This window comes from Sparus aurata, chromosome 14 (genome assembly GCF_900880675.1).
Source record: "Sparus aurata chromosome 14, fSpaAur1.1, whole genome shotgun sequence".
Taxonomy (NCBI): domain Eukaryota; kingdom Metazoa; phylum Chordata; class Actinopteri; order Spariformes; family Sparidae; genus Sparus; species Sparus aurata.
In genome coordinates, this window is record NC_044200.1 from 20,611,116 (window position 1) to 20,627,191 (window position 16,076).

Genomic DNA, 16,076 nt, shown 5'->3' on the forward strand with positions numbered 1-16,076 from the left:
ACGGTGAAATTCTGGCAACCACAGCTGCCAGTATTTTACCGTAAAGTTGAACTTTGCAATAAAATACCGTAATATATCTTACAGTTTTACCGTGTTTTTTCACTGATGGACTGTAATTAGGTTTACAGTATATATGTTATTTTTAAAAGAATTTACCGTAAACAGGTTTATATGATAACTGTTATTTTTACAGCAAATTACCGTAAACAAATAACAGTTCTCTACTATGAAATTTACAGTTACATTGTGACCGTATTTTCTACGGTAAAGTTCTGGCAACCACAGCTGCCAGCATTTTACCGTAAATTCTACAGAATTTTTTTTACAGTGTGCAGTTGTCAATATGAGCAGATTTATTGTGATTTTCATCTTCTTCAGTACATTTTCTGTACCGAGCTGGCGACCATGTTGGTGCTGGTGATGTGTGTCGAGTGAGACGCTGTAGTTCTCTGAGCGGTTTAATACAAAATTACACAAACATGATTTACTACTTTCTTTATGACAAACAGCGACTTTAATGACTCGAAAGATGAGCTGTTAAATTGACAAACATCAGATGTTTGGATAATGAGCACAGAGCAAGAGTTTCTGGGCAGATGTGACAGTGAATAGAGACAATGATCAGTAAGATAACGTTTGCAAGTTGTCTTTATTTGGCATCATTATTACCTCATGACATCACTGTAAGGACAGTCGTGTTAAGCATTGTTATCAGTGTGGTTAAAAGGAAGAGCAGACATTATTATAGCTTTGTAGTTTTTCCATTTAAGGACCAATAACTGTCAAAATCCATTTGATTTACTTACAAGAAGTTTGTACAAGTATGGTTTTCTTTTTATCATAACAACATAACAGAAATAATCTCTATAATTAACTTCTGTGACTCAGACACGACTAATTATAGCTGAATATTTAATGTCAACCATTAAATTGTAAATGTATCAACTTCATATTTAGAGTAACTCAACAATATGACATTTCTGTTAAATTATGGGATATTTCACAATTAACCACATCCAATACAACTCTTTATTTTGTCAAAAAGGCTTGGTGGGTTAATGGTCTTTATGATCCACTCAATGTGTCCACAGACCCCAACGAATTCATCTGGATCAGAACAGACGTGTGTGCCATTACCTCTACTAATGACACCATAAATCTTGCCATCATACACGACTCCTCCACCAGAGTCGCCCTGTGAAAGACATGTTTATATTGTTTGTTACAGACTTTTGAAACACTTATTAACTTTATACTAAAGTTAAAAATTGTAATAACTGTTGAAAAGATATAAGGTTAGAAGCCATTCCTACTCACCTTACATGCACCCACTGGATTATTTATGTCAGTAGTTTCGCCACAGAACAACTCGTCATACTGATTTTGGTTGCGCAGCAGACATTCAATAGCCTTGATGTCTGCACATTGCAGATGCTGTATTTTAACACGACCTACATGAGAATATAAAATGTGTTTTTTTTCCACATTATCTACATAACTTACACATTGTTACCAACAAATGAAGAAAACTCTGCTTTATCTAACCCAGGAGTGCAGCCAGGGATTTTGGGCCCCAAGCAAAGAAATTTAATTGGGCCCTTGTATAGGCCAGCGAAAAAATGTTATGCATTTTAATGATATTTTTGACTATCATTCCCATATTTGTGAAAAGAACAACATGGCAGTTACTTGGTCACTGCTCACTGTCTCCCTTGTAGTCCAGCATGCAGGTCTAATTTATCTCCACAACTGTAGACTCACAGGTGTGGCATCGGAATTGGGGTGAAAAAATACATATGAGGCTATATGGTCGTTGCAATTTAATCTTCTGATTTCCAGAAAATATAAACATTTCTCTGGTTGTATTGAGAGTTAAAGTTAACTTAACTTAAAGTTGGAATTATTTTCCACCTCAGTTCTTGGCTGTCTTGGCCTATTTTAACCCTCTGAAAATTATGGTGGATCATGTGGCATTAACATTACTGTCTTCTGAAGGCCGCCACGGCCTCAGTTTATAAGATTTTTGAGCCATAAGCATCATAGAAATCTTGAAATTGAAATGAATCCACTGATACCAAACATGTCATGCTAGCTTAAAGCCGTTTCACACCAAGTGCGAATTTTATAAATAATGATTTCATGGGTTATAATGGGAGCTTGCACACCGGGGCGGAACTTTCGTGCGGCAAAAAAAAAATCCGGAATCACTTTATCGTCTGCGGAATTCCGTCTGCGAAACTACACGCTTGACCAATGAAATCGCTTGCTTTGTAGACGGGAAGTGACATCATACAACGCAAACGATTTATCTGATAAAATGAGTGAAAGTTTAATCATTCTGGTGTCCCAGCTAGAGCTTAGATTGGGCCCAAAAAATCAAGCCTGACCCGACCCGAGCCTGTGCACGTTGTGTCCGAGCCCGGCCCGGCCCATTAACTGTAATTATGAGCCCGAGTCCAATTTATTTTTTAATAATGCAACAAGTGCCGCACTTAATGCACTCGACAAAGCCGACACGTTATTATCACTGCCCATGATTTGTTTAAAATGGTTCCACACCTCCGACTTACCTCCAAACTTGCTCAACGTTAATTCTCCTGTTTTTATTTTTTTCTTTACATCTTCGAGCTCCATGTTGCACTTAAGTTACACAATCAGTGATGCCGGTAACGCGTTACTCTAATCTTACCACTTTTTGCAGAAACGAATAATCTAACTCGTTAATATTTCCAAACCAGTAAACAGATTAAAGTTACTTATTCAAGTCCCTGTGCGTTACTATCATTTTTGTCAATTTCCTTAGTAAAATTATATATATTTTCGCTTTCTTCTTGCGTCTCGGGGAGTGATGTCACGTTTGCGACAAGTCACGTTTTCAGCATGAGGATAACTCACGTGTAACACCACGCAGCGACACAAACACACACAACAATGGAGGGAGGAGAGAGATGCACGTTTTCTAGCTTGAAATACAGTCATTATTTTCAGTTATTAAAAAAACAACAACACACAAATGCTTGATCAAGGACCCAGCCAGCAAATTACTATTGTTATTAGCCCGCTCTGTAGGTGCTGAAGAGCTTGAGCACTCCTGTCAGATAATGAACAGCAACTTTTTTTCGTTTGGTACGAAATTAGAGCACAAGAATGCGAACATTTCGCACCAGACTCAATGTGCATGCTTTACATGCGGAACATTGCTACATGGATATTTTGCAAATCCGTGCCTCGGAAATGAGCTAAATATGACTCCAAATTTTCACTGTTTTTAGCGCAAGGTCCACAGCCTCAATGTGAAATGATTACTTGTAATAATAACTTTTAGTCACCACTTAGTGAAACTCTCGGCAAAAAGTAACCGAGGCTTTATTTGTGGGTGTGTATAAGTCAAACCTTCTTGTAAAAGCATAATTACGACGAAAGAGGCACTTTTAAGATTTTCCGTAGTTTCGTTTTCGGGCAAGCTAATTTTCAATGGAGTGCAGGGGCACTCTTATGCTAGCATTAAAATGGCTATTTTTTAAAACACTAAGAAGGCTCGACACAACATGAAACTTTGCTCGTAATATCACCAGGGTTTCTACACATGAACACGAGCATTGAGAACATTGTTTGTGTACACAGAGTTTACTTGATCACCGAGTGCGACCTAACAGGCATGCTTGAGGAGTGGTCCGCCATTACTCTCCTGGATGTTAGTTCGCACTCAGGGATCAACACTTTTTGTCTGCCATGACGGCGACGTGCCAGAGATGCTACTGCTAACATGAGTTGTCCAAAAACCTTTTTAGTAAACTCTGTGTTCACAAACAATGTTCTCAATGCTCGTGTTCATGTGTAGAGACCCTGGTGATACTACGAGCAAAGTTTCATGTTGTGTCGAGCCTTCTTACTGTTTTAAAAATAGAGATTTTGATGCTATTGTAGAAGTGCCCGTAGCACTCCCATTGAACATTAGCTTGCCCGAAAACAAATCTACGGTAAATCTCAAAAGTGCCTCTTTCATCGTAATTATGCTTTTACACGAAGGTTTGATTCATATTCAATCACAAATAAAGCCTTGGTTGCTTTTCGGCGAGAGTTTCACTTTCATGAGGGATGAGATGAAGATTAGGAACATGCTGATGCTGAAACTGAGCTAGATTCATGTCTGCCTTCACTCTTTACTGAACTGCTGACATTAGCTTGAGTTGTCTTCCCTCTCCTTGCTTTCTTTCCCTGTCTGCCTTTTCCTTTTGTTTAAGGCTCCCTGATTTTGCTTTCTTGGGGAAAGACATGTCTTGATAAGAAGCAGCCACTACTCTTGAAGGTTTTTTTTATACGTAGTGAATTCTCACATCCGATTTATTCTGCCAATTTTAACTTAATTAGGCACTAATTACTTACTTATTTCTGCTAAGTTAAGCTTGAAAAGAAAGTGTACTGAGTGACAGATTAATATTTATTAATGTGTAAACATAAATATAATTAATGAGAAACAAACTTTTAAGGTAAAATAAAAATGTGCTTAATGACAATATATGTTCACAAGTTAACAAACACAAAATGTTTCTGGTCATGCTGTGTAAAAGTGAAATAAAAACAGTGGTGCAAAGGCATGTAGTTATATCCTTTATATAACTGTGTGTCACAAAGTGGAAAACCTCCCAGCATCCTGCACTGTGATAAACATATAAACTGTTATTATAAAATAAATTAATCTCACTTCTTGTTTTATCCGGAGCTGCAGTGGTGAATGTATGACCTGCAATCTGAACCATCACACTAAAACACAGTGAAAAGGAGAAAAAGCAAAGGTCAGTTTTTCATTTTGAGTTGCTCAAGATTTGAGCTTTCAGATTTATTGAAGGGGAAAGATCACAACTCACTTCTTGGGAAGAGGATGATTCACACAGTCAGGAAGATCTATATGATGAAAACCAGGTCTAGGTGTAGTCAGCTTCAGCAACATGATGTCAGCGCTATTGTGCTTATGAATGTTTTCCTCCTCGATTGTCTCAGTGATTCCATTACCACTTGGATGCGCACCTAATTCTGCTTCGATTGTCCTACAAGTAACAAGAGTTCAAAGAGGAACATCACTGTGAATACATAATACTGTAATATTACATGTCAGTCCTGAACATGAAAATACTTTAAGCAATGCTATCTTTTGTTTGTGAATGCTATACTTTTTCAAAAAAATTTGGGCCTTTTTTATGGCTTTATTGATAGAGTAGCTGAAGAAGTGACAGGAAACAGGATGACAAAGACGGGGAGTGACACGCAGCAAAGGGAGTTGAACCCGGGTCCGCAGCAGTGAGGACAAAGCCTCTGTTTATGGGATGCCTGCTCTACCAACTGAGCTAAACGGCGCCCCGTGAATGCTATAATTTCAAAGCAGATAATTACTTATGAGTGCATTAGAACTTTTAGATTGAAATTATAAGTGAGAAATATATTGTTAATACTTTTTAAATAAAAATGTCTCACCTTTCAGGTTTCCAGCAGTGACGTGCAGTCAGAATCCACTGGTCACTGATCAGAGAGCCACCACAGCGTGAAGAGTGGGTCGTATTATGCGCACGCACTTTCGCATGGTACAGACGCTCATAGTCTTTACAGTTCTGACCATTAAAGATTCTCTTCTGCAGATCCACCATGGTGCTCACTGAGACACCTGAAAGAGAAAGTGGAGTTGACTTTATGTTAGAACAGTGGTCTTTTGTAGAAAACAACAGAAGTTGGACCTCATGGAAGCCTAATACGTTTTTTATGTTCACTTGATTTTACAATTGATATTACATATTTCTCTTTACTGTGATTCCATTTTCTCTTCTGCCTTTGCAAAAAATCAAATACTACATTGTAAATAGTGACAGTATTTGTGGCAACAGACTAAACTACCAGACCTTGAGTTTGCCTAAAGGCCCTGACATCTCTACCCTGAATGCCATCCACTATCTGTTGTCTCAACCCCTGAAACAACTGCTTGTCACTGAGAGCTGCATCATACCACATACTTAAACTTTTAATGTCTTCTCTAGAAAAGAACTGACTAGGAAATTAGGAATTAGTAAAACAGAAGACAGCCAATGTGCCTGAAGTGTCTGTCAGTGTCAAACATAACTTCTGCCTTCTGTTATCAGAGTCAGAATGTCTGATGGATTCACTCAACATCAAACTACCACATTTAAAAACACACATAATTCTATCTGAAGACATATCGAAGGGTTAAAGTAGCAGCAGAAGGATCGTTAACTCACCGGCCCACAGCAAAAGGAGAAGACTTCCTGTCATGCCACCCATCTTTCTCGATGTCTGCTGTCCTGGTGCAACAGGGGCGACTTTTAAATATGTTCACACTGTCCTGTTGTCGCTCGAGCCACCAATCACCTCATGAAGGTTTATCAGTACAACCTCATTGGCTGCAGAGGTTTGCTCTTATGCAAATTTCTGATCACTTATCAAGATCACATGCATATCACTTATGCATGAATCCAGCTTCAGGGCATATTCAAGTACATGTTTTGTTCAAGTTTATTAGGAAAATAATGTTAAAGTTGGCATTTAAGTGTTACTTTAAGCCTACACTAAAATGTCTCCAGCTTTGTGCCAGAAACATCAACAGAGTCCTGTGAGGATCACTTTCCAAAGTCAAGCCGCTTCTTCTCACAACCTTCTAATCCACATAGTAGCTGACAGATATGCTGCACCCCAACAAGCCGTTTCTCTTAACTCAACAACTCAAAAATTGAGTGATTTTCAGAGGGAGTCTGGGGAATTGTTCTCCCTCTTCCTCTCCTTGCTGTTGTCGGCATTAGTTGACAGTTTAGTTTGCCATCTGCTGTATTGCAAAACATTCTCAAATAGTTCTAAATGTTTGTTAATATCTATAACTTACATTTTATTCTGGCGATTCAAGGTTTGGAGGCTCAAAGATAAAAGTTTAGCTTGCGTGCACAGAGTATTTTCATATCTGTCTAACTGTCCACTGACAGACAAAACAAAACGTTTTAGATAAGTTTATCTCAGTTAGTTAGTAAAATATTTCCCCTTGCCGTTGGCTTATCCTAAAAGAGGAGCTCAGGTGAGACGATTATAGTTCATAAATTCACACACTGAGTTTTATCGGCTTCATGATAGTACACTGTATTTTAATAAACCAAACTTGGACACACTACAGCTATTGTTGTATCCAAATGACATTGCTGGTGTGAGCAACAATCACTATACACGTTTTCTGTTAACTGATCAAGCTGTCAAATTAGAGTTAGAATAGTTTCAAACTAAAGTGAAGACGGACTAGTGAGTAGATGAGTCTCTGTGTTCAGCATTAACCTCTGTAGTCTGTAATTATCAATACTGGAGTATTTTGACACTGTAGAATTAGTATTTTTACTTGAGTAAAGGATCTGAACGAGTGAGCCAGGGACTATTGGACCCCCCAGAACCTGGGTACTAGGTCGGGTCTCTGTGATCCATGCAAACAGTACCGATGTTAAATAAATACGCTGAATATCAGATGAGTCAGCAGTTGACCCACAGGACACAGGATATACCAAAAAAATAGGGGTGGGGGAAAAAATCAATTCACATAAGAATCGTGATTCTAATCATCCACAATTCTGAATCGATTCATAAACTTCAAAAATCGATTTTTTTATTAACGTTCCCCCGTCTCTCTGTGCGCCCCCACGGGCTTCCGTACACAGCGTTGCAGCAAGCTTGGGGAAAGACAGACAATGAATTTGTCTTCAAAATAAGAGCTTTACATTGCACCCTATTGGAGTTTAGAACTGGGTTTTTAGCGGGGGGCTTTTAATTTGAAAGTAGCGACCCTTCCTAGCTTGCTGCTACAACAACAAGCTAACAGTGAAGACAGCATCAGAGACCGAGGAGACGCCAGCATCTCCTGGATCTCAGCAGCTGTCCAGTTGTTCATCTTAATGTCCGTGGATGAAGTGATGGACTGACTGCTGTGATCAGCTGTTTCTTGGTTTTAAAATTCCCCGGCTGTGGGTCGCACAGCGGTGCAGGTCATTAACACCTCCTCCCATCTCACGCAATTTATGGCATAACGACGTCTCAGATTTAGATCGGAATGGAGTTGGATAAAAGTGTACCCTCCGAGGTGGCAAATTGGCGGATCAGGACAGACCCCCAATTTAACGGCTTCTGTCTAAATCCGCGGACCGAGCCGTAAAAAGGACGATCAAATTGGCAGCTTGCTATGCAAACAAGGGCAGCCATGCACTGCAGGCACAATGTCAAACAGAAGTGCACAAAAATAAGGTGCAGGTCATAACATCCACTTAGCCCCCCGCTAAGAACCCAGTTCTAAACTCCAATAGGGTGCAATGTAAAGCTCTTATTTTGAAGACAAATTCATTGTCTGTCTTTCCCCAAGCTTGCTGCAGCGCTGTGTACGGAAGCCTGTGGGGGCGCACAGAGAGACGGGGGAACGTTAATAAAAAAATGATTTTTGATGTTTATGAATCGATTCAGAATTGTGGATGATTAGAATCACGATTCTTATGTGAATCGATTTTTTCAGCGTATTTATTTAACATCGGTACTGTTTGCATGGATCACAGAGACCCGACCTAGTAACCAGGTTCTGGGGGGTCCAATAGTCCCTGGCTCACTCGTTCAGATCCTTTACTCAAGTAAAAATACTAATTCCACAGTGTCAAAATACTCCAGTATTGATAATTACAGACTACAGAGGTTAATGCTGAACACAGAGACTCATCTACTCACTAGTCCGTCTTCACTTTAGTTTGAAACTATTTTAACTCTCATTTGACAACTTGATCAGTTAATAGAAAACATGCATAGTGATTGTCGCTCACACCAGCAATGTCATTTGGATACAACAATAGCCGGAGCGTGTCCAAGTTTCGTTTATTAAAATAAAGTGTACTATCATGAAGCCGATAAAACTCAGAGTGTGTGAATTTATGAACTATTATCGTCTCACCTGAGCTCCTCTTTTAGGATAAGCCAATGGCAGGAGGAAATATTTTACTAACTAACTGATAAAATCTTATCAAAAACGTTTTGTTTTGTCTGTCAGTGGACAGTTAGACAGATATGAAAATACTCTGTGCACGTAAGCTAAACTTTGGGCACAGAGAGCTGTGAGAAGAGCCTCCAAACCTTGAAACGCCAGAATAAAATGTAACTTATAGATATTAACAAACTTTTAGAACTATTTGAGAATGTTTTGCAACACAGCAGATGACAAACTAAACTGTCAACTACTGTTAACAACAGCAAGGAGAGGAAGAGGGAGAACAATTCCCCAGACTCCCTCTGAAAATCTCTCAATTTTGTGAGTTGTTGAGTTGAGAGAAACTTTTTAACTTTGTGAAGCGTGTTTCTGTTGACTTCTTAGTTATGTGGGCATTTTTGTAAAATCGAAATATGTTATAGCCTCGTTTTAGTCTTGTTTTTTTTGTCATGGACATCTTTCATTTTGAGCTGATATTATAATTTGTAAATTTGAACCTACTGTGTGTATATGAAGCAGATTCACAAATGTGCAGGACAAGGATTAATTCATCACTCAAGTTGACACATTCACAGCTCATGAGTCGTTGCATCAGTGTTTGTCGTTTTAATTTATTTGCCCCTGCCTGTCTGTCAGCCCGAGTCGGCTCTGTTATTCAGTGATTAAGTAAAAATAATACCAAGTGAGTAACTAATGTTTTTCGTGATTGAATATTTAACTTTTTTTTGTAAAGGAAGAAAATATCTCTAAAAGACCCAGGCCCAGCTTGAACCAATTATTAACTATAATACTTATTAACAAATGTTTAATGTTTCAGCACTCCAGATGAACTGTTGGGGTGCAGCATATCTGTCAGCTTCTATGTAGATTAGAGGGTTGTGAAAAGAAGTGGCTTGACGTTGGAAAGTGATCCTCACAGGACTCTGTTGATGTTTCTGGCACAAAGCTGGAGATGTTTTTTAAAGGGGTGTTTGTGTGAGCAACATTTCAGTGTAGGCTTAAAGTAACACTTTAGTTTATTGCTTTAAATGAATTCCTTTCACACATAATGTCAATGTAAGGCCAATGTTTACATTATTTTCCTAATTAACCTGATCAAAACATGTACTTGAATATACCCTGAAGTTGGATTAATGCATAAGTGATATGCATGTGATCTTGATAAGTGATCAGAAATATGCATAAGAGCAGACCTCTGCAGCCAATGAGGTTGAACTGATAGACCTTCATGAGGTGATTGGTGGCTCGAGAGCCAACAGGACAGTGTGAACATATTTAAAAAGTCGCCCCTGTTGCACCAGGACAGCAGACATCGAGAAAGATGGGTGGCATGACAGGAAGTCTTCTCCTTTTGCTGTGGGCCGGTGAGTTCACGATCCTTCTGCTGCTACTTTAACCTTTCGATATGTCTTCAGATAGAATTATGTGTGTTTTTAAACTTGGTAGTTTGATGTTGAGTGAATCCTTCTGACATGCTGACTCTGATAGAGGCAGAAGTAAAGTTTGACACTGACAGACACTTCGGGCACATTGCCATACTTCTCTTTTACTAATTCCTAATTTCCTCGTCAGTTCTTTTCTAGAGAAGACATTAAAGGTTTAAGTATGTGGTATGATGCATCTCTGAGTGACAAGCAGTTGTTTCAGAGGTTGAGACAACAGATAGTGGATGGCATTCAGGGTAGAGATGTCAGGGCCTTTAGGCAAACTCAAGGTCTGGTAGTTTAGTCTGTTGCCACAAATACTGTCACTATTTACAATGTGGTGTTTGTTTTTTTACTAAGACAGAGGAGAAAATGAGACGAGCTAGCTCTCATATTAGAAAATTACTAGGAGACACACAATGTCTAAGCTGAGTGTGGAAACACAGAAAAGAGAAATGTGTTATACCAATTTAAAATAAGGTAGAAATAGAAAATGCACCAGGCTTCCATGAGGACCAACTTCTGTTGTTTTCTATAAAGACCACTGTTGTAACTCAAAGTCAGCTCCACTTTCTGTTTCAGGTTTCTCGGTGAGCACCATGGTGGATCTGCAGAAGAGAATCATTAACGGTCAGGACTGTCGCAAAAGTGAGCGTTTGTACCATGTGGCATTGTACATAAAAACACAGACTGGTACAGGCTTCTGTGGTGGCTCTCTGATCAGTGACTGGTGGATTCTGACTGCAGGTCACTGCTGGGAGCCGGGATGGTGAGACATTTTTATATTAAAACTATCAACAATATATTTCTCACTTATAAATTCAATCTAAAAGTCCAAATGCACTCATAAGTAATTTTCTGCTTTCAAGTCATTGCATTCACAAAATAAAGATAGCATTGCTTAAAGTATGTTCATGTTCAGAACTGACATGTAATTGTAAAATATTATGTTTTACAGTGATGCTCCTCTTTGACCTCCTCTTAGTGGTAAGGTAATCGATTTTAGGTGAGCATCCAGGTGATAATAAAGGAGGTCACTCTGAGACAATCGTGCTGGACAGATTTGAACCTTATAAAGACAAAGACATCATCGGCAACGACAGGACACATGACATCATGCTGCTGAGGCTGAAAAAAACCTGCAACTGGTTTTGATCAAATAAAGATTCCTTACTGTGTTTATCATCCTACTCCCAATAAGTGAGTTGTGATCTTTCCTCTTCAATAAGTCTGAAAGCTCAAATCTTGAGGAACACAAAATTAAAAATTGACCTTTTTATTCTTTTCACTGTGTTTCAGAGGTACCAAAGTTCAGATTGCAGGTCATGGAGCCACCAAAGCAGCTTCTGATGGAACAAGAAGTGAGATTAATTTTGTTCATTTTAAAATAACAGTTTATATGTTTATCACACTGAGTGTTCTCAGCTGCAAACAGCTCAAAGACAATATTTTTAATGTTTTACTTTATTAAACTTTTACCAGTATTTATCAATAGATTTGTGTGAAACTTATTCTGAGTTTGATACACGTTTCAAACAAGTTGGGTATGAAAGGGGAATCCTTGAAAGGCTCAGTTGTTCACAAACAAGGACGACTCACAGTTGTTTAAAGGATATTACTACATGATTTACAACACTGTAAAACTGTGGTTGGTAAACACAGTTTGTTTGCAAGTGATGTCTGTTTTTATTTCAGTTTTACACAGTGACCACAACATGATCAGAATCATTTTGTGTTTGTTAACTTGCGAACATATATTTTCATTAAGTACATTTTTATTTAATCTCAAAAGTTTGTTGCACATTAATTTTATTTATGTACATTGTTCAATATAAATCTGTCAGTAAACTTTCTTTTTAAGCTTAACTTTGCAAAAGTCAAAAGACAACTGAGACTTTTTTGTTAATAAAGTAGATCAATAGTTTGATTTGTAAAAAAAATCTTTCAAGCTGTTTGATTGTATTTTATAATAGTAAAAGTAAGTATAAATATCAAGACTCCAATTGTCAGACACAGCAGAGTTTTCTTCATTTGTTTGTAAAATGTGTACGTTAAATAGAGATTGTAGTAAAAAACACCTTTTATATTCTCATGTAGATCCTACTGTAGTAGACCATCTCAAATGTGCAGACATCGAGGTTGAGGACTGTCCGTGGGTCAAAAACCCAGGTCAATATCAACATGTGTTCTGTGGCAAAACTGATGACAGTAAAAAGCCAGTGGATGCATGTTATGTGAGTAGGACTGGCTTCCAACCTTATATCTTTTCTACAGTCATTACAAGTTTTAACAATTTAATGTAGAGTTAATAAGTGTTTAAACATGTCTTTCACAGGGCGACTCTGGTGGAGGAGTCGTGTACAATGACAAGATTTATGGTGTCATTGTTACTGCTGGTGAAATAATCTGTACTGAAGAAGTTGAATTCATGGACGTCTGGACTGGATCACACATATCACAGGTATTGTCCCACCAAAAAGCTTAATTGACTATGGAAGGGATTGTTTTGGATGTGGTTAATTGTGAAATATCACATCATTATCAGAAATGTCACACTGTTGAGTTACTCTAAATATGAAGTTGATGTATTTACAGTTGATTGGTTTACATTAAATGTTCAGCTATCATTAGTCGTGTCTGAGTTACAGAAGTTAATTATAGAGATTCTTGCTGTTAAACTGTTGTTATGATTAAAACAAAACCAGACTTGTACAAACTTTCTGTAAGTAAATCAAATGGATTTGACCTGTTATTACACTCCTTACATGGAAAAACTACAAAGCTATAATAATGCCTGCTCTTCCTTTTAACCACACTGATAACAATGCTGAACACGACTGTCCTTACAGTGATGTCATGAGGTAATAATGATGTCAAATAAAGATGACTTGCAACAGTTACCTTGTTGATCATTGTCTCTATTCAGTGTCACATCTGCACAGAAACTCTTGCTCTGTGCTCATGAAACACATCTGATGTTTGTCAGTTTAACAGCTCATTTTTCAACTCAATAAAGTCGCTGTTTGTCATAAAGATAGTAACGAATCATCTAGTTTTGTGTTAAACCTCTCGGTGAACTACATCATCTCACTCAGCACACATCACCAACACCAACATGGTCGCCAGCTCGGTACAGAAAAGGTGCTGAAGAAGATGAAAATCACAATAAATCTGCTCATATTGACAACTGCAGTCATGTGACCTGTGAGTCCTACAGACAGCAGAGCAGTGTGATCTGCACTGAGCTGGAGTTTGTTTAAAATATAGAAGTCATCAGCTCCATTTCTAAACTCAGCTGACTAGCAGAGGTTCAGCAGGTCCTGTTGCTTCAATGATCTTGTTGAGTTATTATAAAGAGTCACAGCTCTGTCTCTGTCCTCTCCTCCAAAACATCCTGTGAATGCTGATTATTTTCTTTAATAATTGATTGTTTGGTTTCTAAAACTGGTGATAAATATTGAGAAATACCTTCACAGTTACCCAGAACGACACCTTCACAATGCTTGTTTTATTGGACCAACTGTTCAAATCTAAAAATGATTGAGTATAAATTAAAATAATCAGAATGATTAAAAGAAAAAGCAGCAAATCGTCACATTTCCAAAGTCAAATAGGACTTTAATAAAGGTTCATCACTATAACATCAATATAAATACACGACTCTGAAAATGAAATACCAAATAAAAATACAAAACATACAAAAAACATTAAAAGCAAGTTTCCTCTTCCTGTTGCCTCCCTGGAGCATCATGGCGTTAAAGCAGCGCTGCGTTTCCTGTGTGTTCTACAGTCGAGGAGTAAAAGCCATTGTCCAGTTTCTGCCAGCATCCGAGTGGCAACCAATTAACACTGGGATCTGTAGTGGTGCCCCCACAGTGAAGGGAGGCAAAGGACACATGAGGAGGAGGGCAGAGACAGTGTCACTGACTGACTGCTCCTCCTTTATTTAACTCTCTTCTTTCTCTCGGCTGGCGTCTGTTTATCCCAGGACCCATCGATCAGACTAGGGTTAGAAGAAAAAGATAAAACTCAAGTTGAGCCTTTTCATTTTATCTCAACCAGTTATTGTTTATAGTTTAACTCTATATGTTATAAAGTTCTTAAATTTATCCTGATAAGTTTTTGAGACATTCCCTCTAAACCACACATGGTGGCGCTACAGGAAAAGTCAGGAGATCACCAGAGTCATCAGGATTCATTTCTCCAGCACCACAACTGTCAAACATGTAAGTTTTGTAGTTTGATAACAGATTTGTTTCATATCTGTCTCTGTCAGCAGGAGGATGGAGACAGCAGCGAGTCTGTGCAGCTGAACTCCTCCCAGTCTGATCGATGGGTGCTGGGATAAACAGACGCCAGCCGAGAGAAAGAAGAGAGTTAACAGAAAGAGAAAACTTGCTTTAATGTTTTTTGTATGTTTTGTATTTTTATTTGGTATTTTCTGTTCAAAGTCATGTATTTATATTGATGTCATAGTGATGAACCTTTATTATTTGACTTTGGAAATTTGACGATTTGCTGCTTTTTCTTTTAATCATTCCAATTGTTTTCATTTAAACTCAATCATTTTCAGATTTGAACAGCTGGTCCAATAAAACAAGCACTGTGAAGGTGTCGCTCTGGGTAACTGTGAAGGTATTTTTCAATATTTATCACCAGTTTTAGAAACCAAACAATCAATCGATTATTACAGAAAATAATCAGCATTCACAGGATGTTTTGGAGGAGAGGACAGAGGCAGAGCTGTGACTCTTTATAATAACTTTATTGACTTGAAAATTATCTGTTAAATTGACAGACATCAGATGTGGTTCATGTGCAGATGTGACACTGAATAGAGACAATGATCAGCAAGATAACGGTTGCAAGTCATCTTTATTTGACATCATTATTACCTCATGACATCACTGTAAGGACAGTCGTGTTCAGCATTGTTATCAGTGTGGTCAAAAGGAAGAGCAGACATTATTATAGCTTTGTAGTTTATCCATTTAAGGAGTGTAATAACAGGTCAAATCCATTTGATTTACTTACAGGAAGTTTGTGCGAATCTGGTTTTGTTTTAATCATAACAACAATTTAACTGCAAGAATCTCAATACTTAACTTCTGTAACTCAGACACAACTAATGATAGTTGAACATTTAATGTAAACCAATCAACTGTAAAAGTATCAACTTCATATTTAGAGTAACTCAACAGTGTGACATTTCTGTTAAATGATGTGATAGTTCACAATTAACCACATCCAAAACAATCCTTTAGTTTGTCAGCAATGCTAATTTCGTGGTTTAATAGCTGTTTTAAGTTTGATCCAGTCCATGTATCCACAGACATCCATGTATGTATCTGGACCAGTGCAGACGTGTGTTTCATGAACTCCACTAATGACACCATAAATCCTGTTATTGTACACGACTCCTCCACCAGAGTCGCCCTGTGAAAGACATATTTATATTGTTTGTTACAGACTTTTTTAATACTTATTAACTATATACTAAAGTTAAATTGTGCAATGACTGTTGAAAATATATAAGGTTAGAAGCCATTCATACTCACATAACATGCACCCACTCGATTATTTATGTCAGTAGTTGCACCACAAAAAATCTGGTCAATTTTAATGTGGTGGTCCGGCGGACAATCAATAGCCCTGAT

General features: G+C 38.0%; 1 protein-coding gene across 1 annotated transcript in view; it reads right to left on the minus strand.

The window, feature by feature from the left end:
• LOC115595229 (anionic trypsin-2-like) overlaps positions 1 to 6,324 on the minus strand; it is a 46,179-nt gene extending 39,855 nt beyond the window's left edge. Inside the window, exon 1 of the mRNA XM_030439429.1 lies at positions 6,246 to 6,324. Coding sequence (XP_030295289.1) covers positions 6,246 to 6,288 — 43 coding nt within the window. The 5' untranslated portion in view covers positions 6,289 to 6,324. The remainder of the gene's footprint in view (positions 1 to 6,245) is intronic.
• Between the last annotated feature and the right edge of the window lie 9,752 nt (positions 6,325 to 16,076).